The 12,677-nt window shown below is 48.1% G+C and overlaps 1 protein-coding gene across 8 annotated transcripts in view; it reads right to left on the reverse strand.

Moving 5' to 3' along the window:
• The window catches only part of Lrig1 (leucine-rich repeats and immunoglobulin-like domains 1), a 95,770-nt gene that overhangs the window by 18,039 nt on the left and 65,054 nt on the right, over positions 1–12,677 (reverse strand). For 7 of the 8 annotated variants that reach the window (XR_377425.3, XM_030255196.1, NM_001355269.1 and 4 more), the window contains 5 exons: positions 7,535–7,672; positions 5,393–5,536; positions 3,802–3,945; positions 2,363–2,506; positions 48–191 (listed from right to left, as the gene is read on the reverse strand). Coding sequence is in view for 7 of the 8 variants with exons in the window: in NM_001355269.1 (NP_001342198.1) it covers positions 48–191; positions 2,363–2,506; positions 3,802–3,945; positions 5,393–5,536; positions 7,535–7,672 (714 nt within the window). In the remaining variant the exon portion in view is untranslated. Of the gene's footprint in view, positions 1–47; positions 192–2,362; positions 2,507–3,801; positions 3,946–5,392; positions 5,537–7,534; positions 7,673–7,812; positions 8,062–12,677 lie in introns of those variants that run through there. The other variant, XM_030255197.1, reaches the window with a different exon arrangement.

The raw sequence follows: 12,677 nt of genomic DNA on the forward strand, positions 1-12,677 counted from the left end.
TCTGGGGACCCCCTTCATGCTGTCACCCTCAAAAGCACAATTCTTACAAGACCCGCAGACTCTTGAGTCCCTTGAAGGCGCCTTCAGCAATGTGACTGATGGCGTTGTGACTGAGGCGCAGGATACTGAGGCTGCTCAACTCCGCTAGACTCTCCTCATCCAGCCGCGTGAGGTTGTTGAAGGACAGAATCCTAAGGAAGAAAGAAGAAGACAAATGTCACCACTGAGCAGCTATGTGGGTGCCCTATTCTCTCTTGTCTTCAGTTGTGTCTCATGCCACAACTGGCCTGACCTCCCTGGAGACAGGAGACTGAAGCATGTCCACAGGACTCCTGCTGTCAGAAGACCATCAGGTCAACAATCACCTAGTTTGATAACTATCATGCAAGCCATGAAACCAGTACCACAGAGCTGAGAACTACCGCTTACATACACTGTAAAAACCTGTCATACAACCCAAATCCCAAGGCGCCAAACCCCTCCACTGCATGTCTTGGTGTAGGAAATGAAGGACCTATCTTGATGGAGACTGACACAACAGAACCTGGAATTCTGTACTGAGCAACTGAGCCACAGCTACACTTGCTGTATCAGCCAGCAGAGGGCACCATGAGCCACTGCCTGGGACAGCCACACCAGGGGAAGACCCTGACACTAAAGGCTCAGGCTGTGACTTGTACACCGCTCAACAGGGATTGGGCGCCAAAGCATACCTTTTGCTAGAACCAAACCCCCTTCCTAGCACTACTGCAGGTGTGCACTACACTGGGTAGGTTTATGTAACATTAGTTATCTATGGTTGGAAATGTTAAGTCTGGACTGGTACAAAAGGAACAAAAATGAATTGGTGGAAGATTAATGCAGTTTTAAAGGTGACAGTGACCATATTCTGTCCCTATTAAGAGAAATATGTCACAGTGTCTATCAGTTGCAAAGACCTAGCAGGAGACCATCGTTACATCCTCATGTGCAATTAAAGAATTTAACTAAAAGGCAGGGTAAGAACACACTGCAGAGCAACCCTATATCTGGCTCTGACATTTTCTAAAATGGAGCAGATCGCTAGGACTAGTCTAATACACTCAAGTGAACCTTCTCTTCCTCTAAATGGCACAGGAGATAGCGTAATGTTGTCCGCCATGCAGAAAGGGAAGGAAGGAACTCAGGGGTCTGCCTGCGAGTTTTCCCTTTCCATGTAGCCCTAACTCAAGGGGCCCACACCGTTCTGGTGTGTTCCATAAGACTGTCCTTACTTGGGAACTAGACTGAACACCTTCAAGGCCTCTCTTTTCCCTACAAGTCCGAGCTCCCAACAAAAGCCTCGGTCAAAGCCATGGGCAGTGGTCAGCAGGAGCACCTCTAGGTGGCAGGAAGCTAAACTCAAAGAATGCACACTAACACAGAATGGAAGAGAAATGAATACAAAGCAAGGGGCAGGACTGTGGCCTTTCACAAAGCACAGGGACTGGCTAAAGTATGAACCCTGGGTAATGACAGACACACTGAGAGCGAGATCAGAATAGAGAAGACCAGAGGACAACAGGCTGCAGGAGTCATCATTGGGTTCCAGGGTCTCTAACTATTCCTGCTGAGATAAACAAATACAAGAGAGGCTGAGTAAGGTGCAACATTTCTACCAATCATATGCTTTGGTGGGTCAATCTTTTCCTATACCCAAGCCTAGCCAAAGAAGATAAAAAGAGAAACCCTGAATTTCTCAAAAGTAAACCTACTGGACTATACAGTGTCTATTAAACTAAAAGAACTCCCAGATGAGGGACAGGGACAAAGGGGCAAAAGATGCTTGATGAGTCCATGGCTCTGGCAGTGTTAGTGTGTTTGCTGTGAGGGCATGGCCAGGCCACCCAGGCCACGCCCTCCCCATCATGGAAGTCTGTCACTACCATTCTCAGAAGCAAGGGCACAACCTAGGAACCCTGTCTAAAGGACCCTGCATCTCCACTTCTGCAGTGGGATGCAAACAGGCAGCAAGGATCCCAGTGTCCTGAGGAACTGTCTCTTGCTGGAGTTCCCAAGGCCAGACCCATCTTTCCACCATCAGCATAGCTTCAAAGTCCTACTCAGATGTGACCTTTTCAGTCAAGAGATGCGTGTGGACTACTGCCACCCATGAGTGTTGTGTTGACGACATCAGGCTTCTGTTTCCTGCACACCCTGTCCTCTATTTCCAGCTCCAAGTCTAAGACCTGGCGGGCAGCGAGTCCACGTGGGTCTTCCTTCCTGCACACACTGCCAGCCTTCCCACCTTTGGGCTGCCTCCTTATTTGGACCCCATGGGGTGAGCTGGGCTCTAGAGGCTTCACTTCCCAAGGTACTTCACTGCCCACTGCCCCAGACTTACAACTCATGCAGCTTTTGGCAGAAGCTCCAGCCATCACGCTGAATTCGAGAGATGGAGTTGTTGCTGAGGTGCAGCTGGTGCAGGGCTGTGAGGCCATAGAGGGAGCCACTGTTCACTTCCACCAGACTGTTGTACTCCAGGTGCCTACAGAGACACACATGCAGGGGATGAGACTGCCAGTCTCCCATTACACAGACAGCAACCAGGAGGCCATCTGTGCCACATTCAGTATTAGAGAGGAAATTTAAGCAAGCAGATCTTGCTTTGGTCCATCTGACTTTCTCCTACCGCTCAAAGCATGAGAACTTAGTGGATTTTTAAAGTCCTGAGAAACATACTAACCCCTCATTTGTACTGATGTACGCAACATTAAAAACCAAGTGGCAGATAACAAATTTTGTTCTGAGAACTCTGATCTGGACCTCAGATTCCTAAATGAACACAGGAAACCGATATTCAGCTAATCAGAAGTGGGAAGTGTGAACAGCAAGAAGCCAAGCAGCAGGCTCCTCCTGTGCATGCCATACAAAGTGGGCATACGTGGGGAGGGAGAGTCACTGGGAGATGCTTCTGCTGATGAGGCTGGGGAACACACTGGTGGCTGTGAACCTAGGCTTCCGACTTTGATTTCAGCTACAAAAATAACAGCATATGTACAGGTTGTAATGTAATTTGCATAGGAAACCAGGCGTAAAAGAGGTGAGCAGCTGAGCCGCTGATGGACACAGGCAAAGGCAGAGGTACAGTTGTGTCCACCTGAAAGGAGACACTGGCAAACATGAAAACCAGAACACCAAAACACCAAAGATATGGATGGTTGAAATGACTGCCTCTTGGAAAACAAGCTGGGGGCAACGGGGGTGGGGGGGGTCACAACACCACCTTCTCTTTACTTCCTGACTATGCAGATTCGTTACTTTTGATTTAAACAATTGTAGAGGTTTAAAATCAGAAGATCAGTAATTGCCCCTCTGCTGTTCTTTTTCATTATTCTGGCAGCAGGCAGCTCTGCTGCTGCACACATCTGGCTGGAAACTCCCTTGATAAAAGCTGCACATCTGCACTCCGTGTCTTGATTAGCTCACAAGGCGGGAATAAATCTCCCAAGATGAACTATACATTTTGGCCCACCTGCACATCAAGAAAGCCTATCGGGCCCAGCGTGAGGAAAGAAGGGACTTCCGATAAGGTGTGGGAGTGGAGAGGATGTGGGGAGGGAATCACTCTGCAGTCTTGGGTTTGTGGAGGAAGTGGGGGTGGAGAGCAGGCCCAGCAGACTAGTGCAATCCATCTCTTCCCACTTCCTTAGCTGACCATGTGTCCATTAAAACCTCCTTCTACCTTGCAAGGAAAACAACCTTGGTTTTGGTTCATTTTGCAGAAAAAGGCAGCATCCAGGTGGCCACCATCCCCGTGCCCAGGAGGGAGGCCGCACTCACAGCACGTGCATCTTAGACAGCCCCCAGAAGGCCCCGTCCGTCAGCCTGCTGATGTTGTTCCTCTGAAGCCTCAGCACCTCTAAGCTGTCGAGCCCCTGGAACGTGAGGCCTTCAATCAGCCGAATCCGATTCCGATTCAGGTCTCTATGGAGAGAGAGGAAGCCATCGGGTCAGAGCATCCCTTGTGCACATCTAGGCTGCACCGTTCCGAGTCGGTGGTGAAACCATGGAGGAGGGGACACCTCAGCTGGCACACTGGCACTGTCAACAGCAAGGGTGACAGCCTAGGAGAGGGACAGTGAATGCTGCATGGCTAGCTCTGTACTGCCCCAGTACTGTGGGGACATAAGCACCCCACAGTTCTTCCCTCAGGACAGCCACCATTCAGGAGTCTAGAGCAGGCCCTGGGCATGACTCAGAGGTACATTCATTCCTTCGCTGAGGTGTCTCTGAGCTCAGCAACAGAAATCCATACCAGATGCTTCAACCCAAGAAAATCCTAACCATTGGGTACCAAATATCAGCAAAACTTCCACTCGGGGCATCTGACAGACCTCTGTGCAATGGGAAGAAGTGACAGCTTGTGGAGAAGTGGGGGGTGGAGCAGATACACACTTGGCACCTCGTCCTAGCAGAACAGCCTTAGTTGACCAATAGCTATCTGGAATCTGGGTCAGCTGGATCCCATTAGCAACTCTGGGGAAGGTGGGAAGACACTGCACTAATTAGAAAGCCCTTGGTTTTTCCCCAAATATTTCTGCAGTGTCTCATGACCCTGCTTCACACACAGCCTCTTCAGCTTCTTAGACTGGAAAGAGCAGAGTCAAGCTCCTGCACTCAGGAGAAATGAGGACAGGGCACTCTCTGCCCTGTGCCAGCCTGGTCTGCAACTGTTTCATCCTGATCGAACCAAATTGTGAATTCTAGCTTATTTCCCTGAAATATACTCTTCTGCTAAAACGAAGACACAGGGAAACAAAGAGTTGAAGAACCTTTTACTGACTGGGGAGTTTTGGTTAATATATGGTTTCTAGCACCCTGTGCCATTTTAGGCTCCATGAAAAGAGACATAAATAAATCCTTTTATACAAAACCAAACTGGCTAACCTTCTAAAATTTAGGAAATGAAGAGGCAGCTGCCTCTGGTCAGGTTAACTTCCCCAGAAGGACCAGATACCTTCCCTTCCAAGCTACAGACGGCCTCAGCACCTTAAACATTGCTAATACTCAAGATGAGAGCTCAACGAAGTGAGGATGGTAGTGGTGAGTGCACTTGGGAGGCTGAGGCAGAAGGATCAAGGGGGGGTGGGGATGGGGGGGGTGGGGCCTGCACTTCAGAAGTATAGCATCAGGGAGGCTAATCATCCAAGCACGAGGGTCTTTTCCTTGGCCATCTGAGGCAGCCTGCCAGCACCAGACCCAGCTCCTAATTTGCTTTTATTAGGTGTTGCGGTAGGGTCATAAATGATAGTTTATGCAGAGCTTTACCAGGGGGGTGAGGAAGGGGTGGCGATTGGTACAGGGTCCTTGGGGAAATCTGGCCCCATAAAGTTTGGCTAACCTTAATTAAAGTGCAGGTTTCTGTACTCACAGTTGTGTCAGCCTGGGTAGCTTGAACGCTTTCACAGGAAGCTGGGTGATCCTGTTTTTGCTCAGACGGAGAGTCAGCAGTGACCGCGACAGACCATCAAATGCTCCAGACTCCAGGATGCTGATGCGGTTGCTCGCCAAGTTGCTGGAATGATTCAGGAGAGAAAATGTAGTGGCAGTGGGAGGCCTTCCTCACTCCTTGTGCCTCCAGATCCAGCTGGGTCCGCTAGGAAAAGTGCTAAGGCAGACCCAGAGGGGCAGATCTCCACTGAGTTAGCTGTTCATCATCTCAAGGCTTCCCAGCCTGCCCTGACTTGAAGACAGGGAACCTGGGAATGCCGGTAGCAGGAATGTCTCATGAAGAGAAGACACTGGCACAGGCCTTACTGCAGCACAAAGCAATGTGCTCGTGCCGGTGGGCATGACTAACCTTTCCCCACACAGCTGCACAGAACAATGCCTGCCTCGGGAGAACTTGCAGATTCCTGCCTTACCGCCCACTAATTCAGGCTGGCCAGGAAAGCCCTAATAGCAAAAAAGTCAATTGGCAGACAAGGTCAATGGGTTTTATACTTTAAAGAAACATCCTTTATTTAATCCTGAAGAGGGCTAACTGTATGACTTATGAAGATGCACAAACCGTTCGTTTAAATAATTCTAACAACTTCAAGAAGCACTTAGAGACCTCTGTGAGTCCTTTAGAAAACAAGAGATACATCTTCATGGGGCTGCACACTACGCATGCCAGGGGAGCCTCCTGTGACCACACGGGAAGGGACTCTTTCTCAAAGTTACATGGCAGCATACAGCATAGATGTTCTCTCAGGTAGTAAAAAAGACAAGACATGGAAGGACCACCCCACACCTCTTCCTGCCTTCCCCAGACAAAAGCTTAAGTGCAAATGAGACAGACTAGAGAGAAGCTTCAACCACAGTGGGTTGTGTGCCAAGAGGGAATGAGGTACTTCTATTCCCGCCATCAGGCAGCAGCCGAGGGCAGGGCACATGAGGACTCTGCAAACGGGGCTGGACTGTTTGTTCTTAACACTCCAATTAAAGAGTCATCAGTGTGATGGAGACACAGCAGCCAACAGCTGCCAAGGAGAAAGTGCCCTCTGCATCTCTGCAGAGAGAGGACAATACAATCCAGCGTCGTGGTTGGCGGCTCTCTACACAAGAAGTACCAGGTAGTAGCTGGGCCTTTAGAAAGCCCCCTCCCAGGGCTTCATAGAAGCCAGAGCCTCTTGTCTCCAATTCTTGTACCTTGATGAACTTTCAGAAAGTATCATTTCTGTCCCTGGAGTCTTAGAATGACTTGGAAAGATGTACCAAGTGTCACCCTCCCTGAGAAGATGGGTCACAGTGAGACCTACAGCAGCCTTGCAGATGAGCTACAGAACAGCCCAGAAACAGCAAGGAGATGGGATGAAATGCACTCATAACTAGAAACTGTTGCTTTAGCCTCAGTCCTCAGATTCCTACCCAAAGCAGCATTTTCCTACCTGCAGCGAGTGGATTACATAGGTTTAGCTTCCTCATTCCTGTCTACCATACACTGTGTGAGGCAGGTACTGAAATGGGTTTTTATTTAAAAGGAAAAAAAAAAAAAAGGCCATCTAAACAACTACAAAGCTGCCCTCTGCAAAGGAGCCAGCCACAACACAGCGCAGCTTATCTGAGTGGTCTCTGATGCTAGAAATACAAGCTCTTTAAACCTAGCTCCCTCTGCTGTGTATCCACTGTTCACCCAACTCTTCCCCACAAGTTTCTCAGGAAGAAGAGCCCAGAGCATGAGAGCAAAACTAGACTTTGTGAGCAGAGAGCCTAGGCCTGACTCTTGGGCTCTGCACAGCAAGGGGAGGCTCCTTGGATAGCCAATTAACCTCTCCCTACCTCGGTGCTGCCTTCTGCCTGTAACACCAAGAGTACTATAAGGGAGCTGGAAATGGTCTACAACAGGTGTCCAAGGGATCAAGAGTAGACCCCGCCCTTGGTCTGCCAAACAAAGGTCTGTGCAGCCTCATGGACTTAACCAGGCCAGAGCCACAGTGAGGCAAGCACCCATCCTGTGTCCAGGGCTGGGCACCAGGGCAGCCACTGCAAGACCTGGAAGCTGAGGTACATGGATGGCAGAGACACTTACAGTTCCCTTATACGCAGGCCGTTCGGGAAACAGGAGCTCCGAATTTCCGTGATGTTGTTGGAACTCAGATCCAGCACTTCCAAGGACAGGTACGACTTCAGCTGGCTCCCATCCACACTAAGGATCTTGTTGTGCTGCCTGAGACAGAGCAGGGGGTAAGACAACAGCTGATTATCCCCAACAATCGCACACAATACGTACACATACACATACACGCTGAGACTAAGCAGGAGGCAAGATTCTTGTCTTCCTCACTGTTTCTGCAATTCTACATTTACCTAAAACTACAAGTCAGTGACGTTCAGTATGTAACCTATTCCTCTTTCTAGTGCATTGTCATCCGATGCTTCAATGTGATATACAGGCTTTCTGTGCAGAATAAGTTCTTTGCCCAAGTACTGTGCCTCAGCTGATCCACCCAAAAGAACACAGGATGATTCATGCTCAGTGCATAGAGGATATGCAAGTACACCATGCTGCCCCAGTCCAACCCCATCCCGATCTCTGGAACCCAATGTAGCATTGTGACTACAGACTGCAGGCACCAGAGCCCAGAGCTCAGTTCAACCCAACCAATCATGTCACAGGTTACAGTCTACTGACATGTACTGTATGCCAGGCATGAAGACAGATGGAACTGTAAAGAACACCATGATAATGACTAAACCTGACTCTGAAAGGAGGCGGGAGATCATTGCTGGGTCCAGCTGGGACCACATCCCTGAATCTCCGCCCTTGGTGACTCTGGGCCTTGGTTTTCTCGTCTGAAAGATCAGAAAGGGGAGACCACAGCCTGCTACCTGAAACCACTCTGAAAATTCTGGGGAGTACTGCTGGTGCTTAACTTCCTTGGCATGATTTATCCACACCTTTAATCCTCTCTGTGCAAAACCCAAAACCTAACTAGCCAGCGTTAGCACTCATCAGGAGAAAGGCAACAGACAACCGGGTGCGGGCAGGGGCGGGCGCACTGGTGTGGGTTTGGCTGCCTAGTTGGGCCACAGTGAAAAGTTTGCTGGGTGGAAGTGCTGAGACTGCGGGTCCCAGGCACACACTCTGCCAGCTATGAGTAAACAGGGGCAGCTCTCCAGCCAATCAGAAGCCTTCTGGAACAAAAACCAAAAAAGCTTGGTGGCATCTCCTTTAAACAAACACTTGACCAAATCAGTTCCAACAGGCATAAACAAGGACCTCTTTCCCAGAAGCTCTGGACTCCCAGGCCCCTTTGTTCTCTTCACAAGTCTCCCAGGCCCTGAAACTCAAAATGCATTTGCACAACTGTGCTGAGGGAGCGACAGACTTCCCAGAGAGGAGCAATCCTGTCCCTTTAGCTCTCTAGGCTCCTCCCCAAGCTACTTCCTGACTTCTTTATTAAAGTCTTTAATAAAGGCGGTCTCTTCAGTTTTCTGACTCCAAAAGAAAAATAGAAGCTTTATTATGTAAAGTATGGGAAGAAAAAGAACAAGAAATAAAGGCCACAGCACTGGGCCTCATCCGGGAACTCTGAATATAGTACCAGGAAGCCAGGGACAGAGGACCTGGACAGAGAAGACAGGCTCCACAAAAGAGTCTGGCACTCTGAAGCCTGACACAAGCAAGCCCTGTGTCAGTCTTGCCTCTCTTCTCTCCCCACACCTCCCCTCTGTCTTTGTCTTCTGTCTTACACTTTTTCTTCTTTCTTGGCAGTATATTTATCCCCTGAATTGAATTCTAGGCCCCCATTCTGGTTAGATGCCGCTGTTAAGAAGACAAGACATTTTTACACAGTGGGAAAAGTTCCCCACTGAACAGAGCAGCAGCCATGGAGATGAAGAGACTGTGGGCGTGAGGTATGAGCTCCGTCCGCTATGGGCAAAACAGGGTATAAGTCTTCAGGAAAGGCCTAAAGAGAGGACTGAGGCAGGAAGAGCCAGGTGGGGAGATCAGGCGCTGGGTCAGACTTAAGAGCTGGCCCGTCAGGCTGAACCAAACCAGGAGGCACTCAGTGGGCCAAGAGAAAGGGGTAGCCACCAAAAAAGGGGGACAGGAGCCAGGCACCGCATCAAGAGAAACGTCTACTGGTCAGCAAAGACAGCCACGTGAGCAATGCCACCTGTAGTCAGCTCCCAAGCCAGCAGCTGAAGGAACCAATGGGGTCACATGTGAGGCAGGGGGAGACACCCACAAATCAAGCATCAGAGTAAGGGCGAAGCAAAGTCAACTTAGATCCTGTGGGTCCCACGCCTGCTGATTTAAACAAATGCATTCACAAGATACTCAGGAGGAAAAAAGGCGTCTCACCTGTACTGCACACACGCAGTCTTCTCACCATTCCCAAAGCAATATCGTATGAGTAAGACAACTATTTACTAAGTATTTGAACGGCACTGGGTATTAAATGTAATCCAGACACTTCGAGTACTGTAGACAGGACATACAAATCCTGCATTAGTTTGCATATAGAACTTAAGCATTCTGGGTTTAGGTATTGATAAGGAACCACTACAATTCAACAACAAAACATCGATTAAAATATCAGCAAAGAGGGCTGGAGAGAGAGCTCAGTTTCCATCATGAATGTCAGGGTGCTCACAAGGGCCTGCAACAGCAGCTCAAGGGAGATACCATCTACAGCCACCTCAGACATGGCATGCAGTCGCATAAACATGCATATACATAAAGAACACAAAAATGTTTGTAATCAGCAGAGGACTTAAATAGACATTTCCTGAAGAAGATACACAAATGCCCAGTAGGCATCAGTGTTCCTGAGGGAAACATAAATCCAAGTTATGGTAGCTGCTATCAAAGGCACACAAGAGAATGTGGAGAAAATGGATGGCAGCAAGCAGTGTGGAGTGAAGATCTGCAGCAAACAGTATGGCTGAAGAGTTACCTCAATCATAGCCATTCAGAATCACCACTGTTCAACACCCCCAAAACAGAAGGCAGGTCTCAAGGGCACACTTTCATGTGTTCACAGAAGTAGTGTTCAGAATATTCAAAAGGTGAAGCAACCCAAATGTCTAGTGGCAGATGATTAAAGAAAACTAGGGATAAAGTAGAGTTGCCTAAGCTGTGTGTGCCACCGTATGTGTGATCGTATAACTGAATGGATGCATGGAGGAGGGGAAAACTCGGTAGTAGGTTTCTGAATGTACACTGACAAAATAGTAATTCAAAATTGAAGGTGTCACTAGTGCTCCCAATTGCACATACCCATGGTGGATCACGTGGACTTACTGCAGCCCAGGGTCTGAATACCAATGGCTGTGCTGTGTGTGTCCGCACGCTACAGAAAGACATCTCAGCTTACATTTGAAACGACTGTCAGTTACAAACGCCAGTGCTTTTACTGTACGATTTGTATATACACCAAAGAAATGTTTCAAAGTAATTGATGGCCTGTTGTCAGTAGGTTTATTTTGTATACCTATTTTATACACCCATATGCCTACCATTGTGCAAGCTCTCTGTTCTTATAGAAAGGTAATTGTTTAACTCTAAAAAGCAAAGACTTCTAAACTTTCCGGTCATTGCTGAACATGGATCATACTAGTTCATCTCTGAAATATATTCAAATATTACATTTTAAAAATTGCTGTTTCAGTTGATGATCTCAGTTTCACACACACACACACACACACACACACACACACACACACACACATTGTTCAAAGAATTCTCTTTTAAATTAGGATAGAATTTCCAACAGTTTGTACATGGCCCTAACCATACTTTTATCATTTTGTACAACACATACAAAATAGCATTCTTAGCACTAACAATTATAAATTTTTAAAAAGATTTACTTTGAGTGTGTGTGTGTGTGTGTGTGTGTGTGTAATGCAAACCTGTGCACATGTGAAGGCTTGAAGAGGGTATTATTAGATCTCTCAGCGCTAGAGCTAAGGGCATTTCAGAATGCCTAGCATTACGTGGGTGCCAGAATCTAATCCTAACCCTAGCCCTGAGGATTGCAAGTTTGATGGCAAGTTCTAGAGAGTTCTAGGTACCCTAGGCTATATGATGAGTCCCTGTTTCAAAAGGAAGGAAAGGAGGGTGGGCAGGCACCAAAAAGTAAAATATAAAAGTGGTTGCAAAATCAGGGGCTTTTAATAAATAAATAAATAAATAAATAAATAAATAAATAAATAAAAATAAAGATTGCTTGGCAGTGGACATGGAGTTTTAGTATTGCAGGTCAGGAAGCCCCTTGAGGAAGGCTGCACAACAACAAACTCAAAAACCTACTGAACTTCCTGCTTCATTTTCATGTCTATTTTAACTTCAGTTAAAAAAAAAAAATTAAAAGTCAAAAGGAACGGAGTCCTTGGTTCCTGCCACACCTCTCCTGAAATCAACTCCACCCTAACTGTAGCCCACCTGTCACCTCAGGCCTCTAGGCACAGTGTCTGTGCCAGACCTGCCTAAGCTCCTAATCTTCAACTTCAGATGCTCTGTCCCATATCTGTCCTCGCTGGGGAAGCCACCAGCCTTTGTACCTCCAGCTTCTACTGCCTGGGACACTCCACAGAGCCGTGCGTCTCATCCCCTACTCCCTGCTAGTGAGGTTTTCCTGGCTACCCTTTCTGAAATCACACACCCACATACACCACCACCACCACCACCTCCCCCCCCCCACCCCGTCACCTGCCCTGTCTATACTCCAACTGCTGTCTGCTATCCTGGGTGCATATTTATCTAGTTCACCATCTTCTTTCCCACCATGGCATGCTGCCACGAAGAAAGACGTGTCTCTACTTCCGACTGTGCCTCCAGGCACTAGAAGGGTACAAGCTGCAATACAGGTCACCAAGAGGGAATGCAGCTCGATGCAAAAGAGCTACGGGTGAGCACACAAATGGGATTCACCAGCATTCTTGCAAAAGAAATCGTTCGAGCAAAGAACTTCAGGCAGAATCAACAGGAAGAAGTTTGCTACGGCACAGGTCTTCTGACAGCCCTGCCCAGATGCAAACACCTATGTCATGTCCAAGGCAGCCCAGCTGCTGAGAATATAACCACATTCTCTCTGGGGCTTCATCTTTGCCATCAACTACACCCCGGGCCCCAAGTAACTCTTCCCGAACACTCAGCCAAGCTCAGAGCCTCTCTGTGTTCTCCTTGAAAGACAATCAACGTGAACATGCACAAGATCTGT

Source organism: Mus musculus, chromosome 6, assembly GCF_000001635.26.
Source record: "Mus musculus strain C57BL/6J chromosome 6, GRCm38.p6 C57BL/6J".
Lineage (NCBI taxonomy): Eukaryota > Metazoa > Chordata > Mammalia > Rodentia > Muridae > Mus > Mus musculus.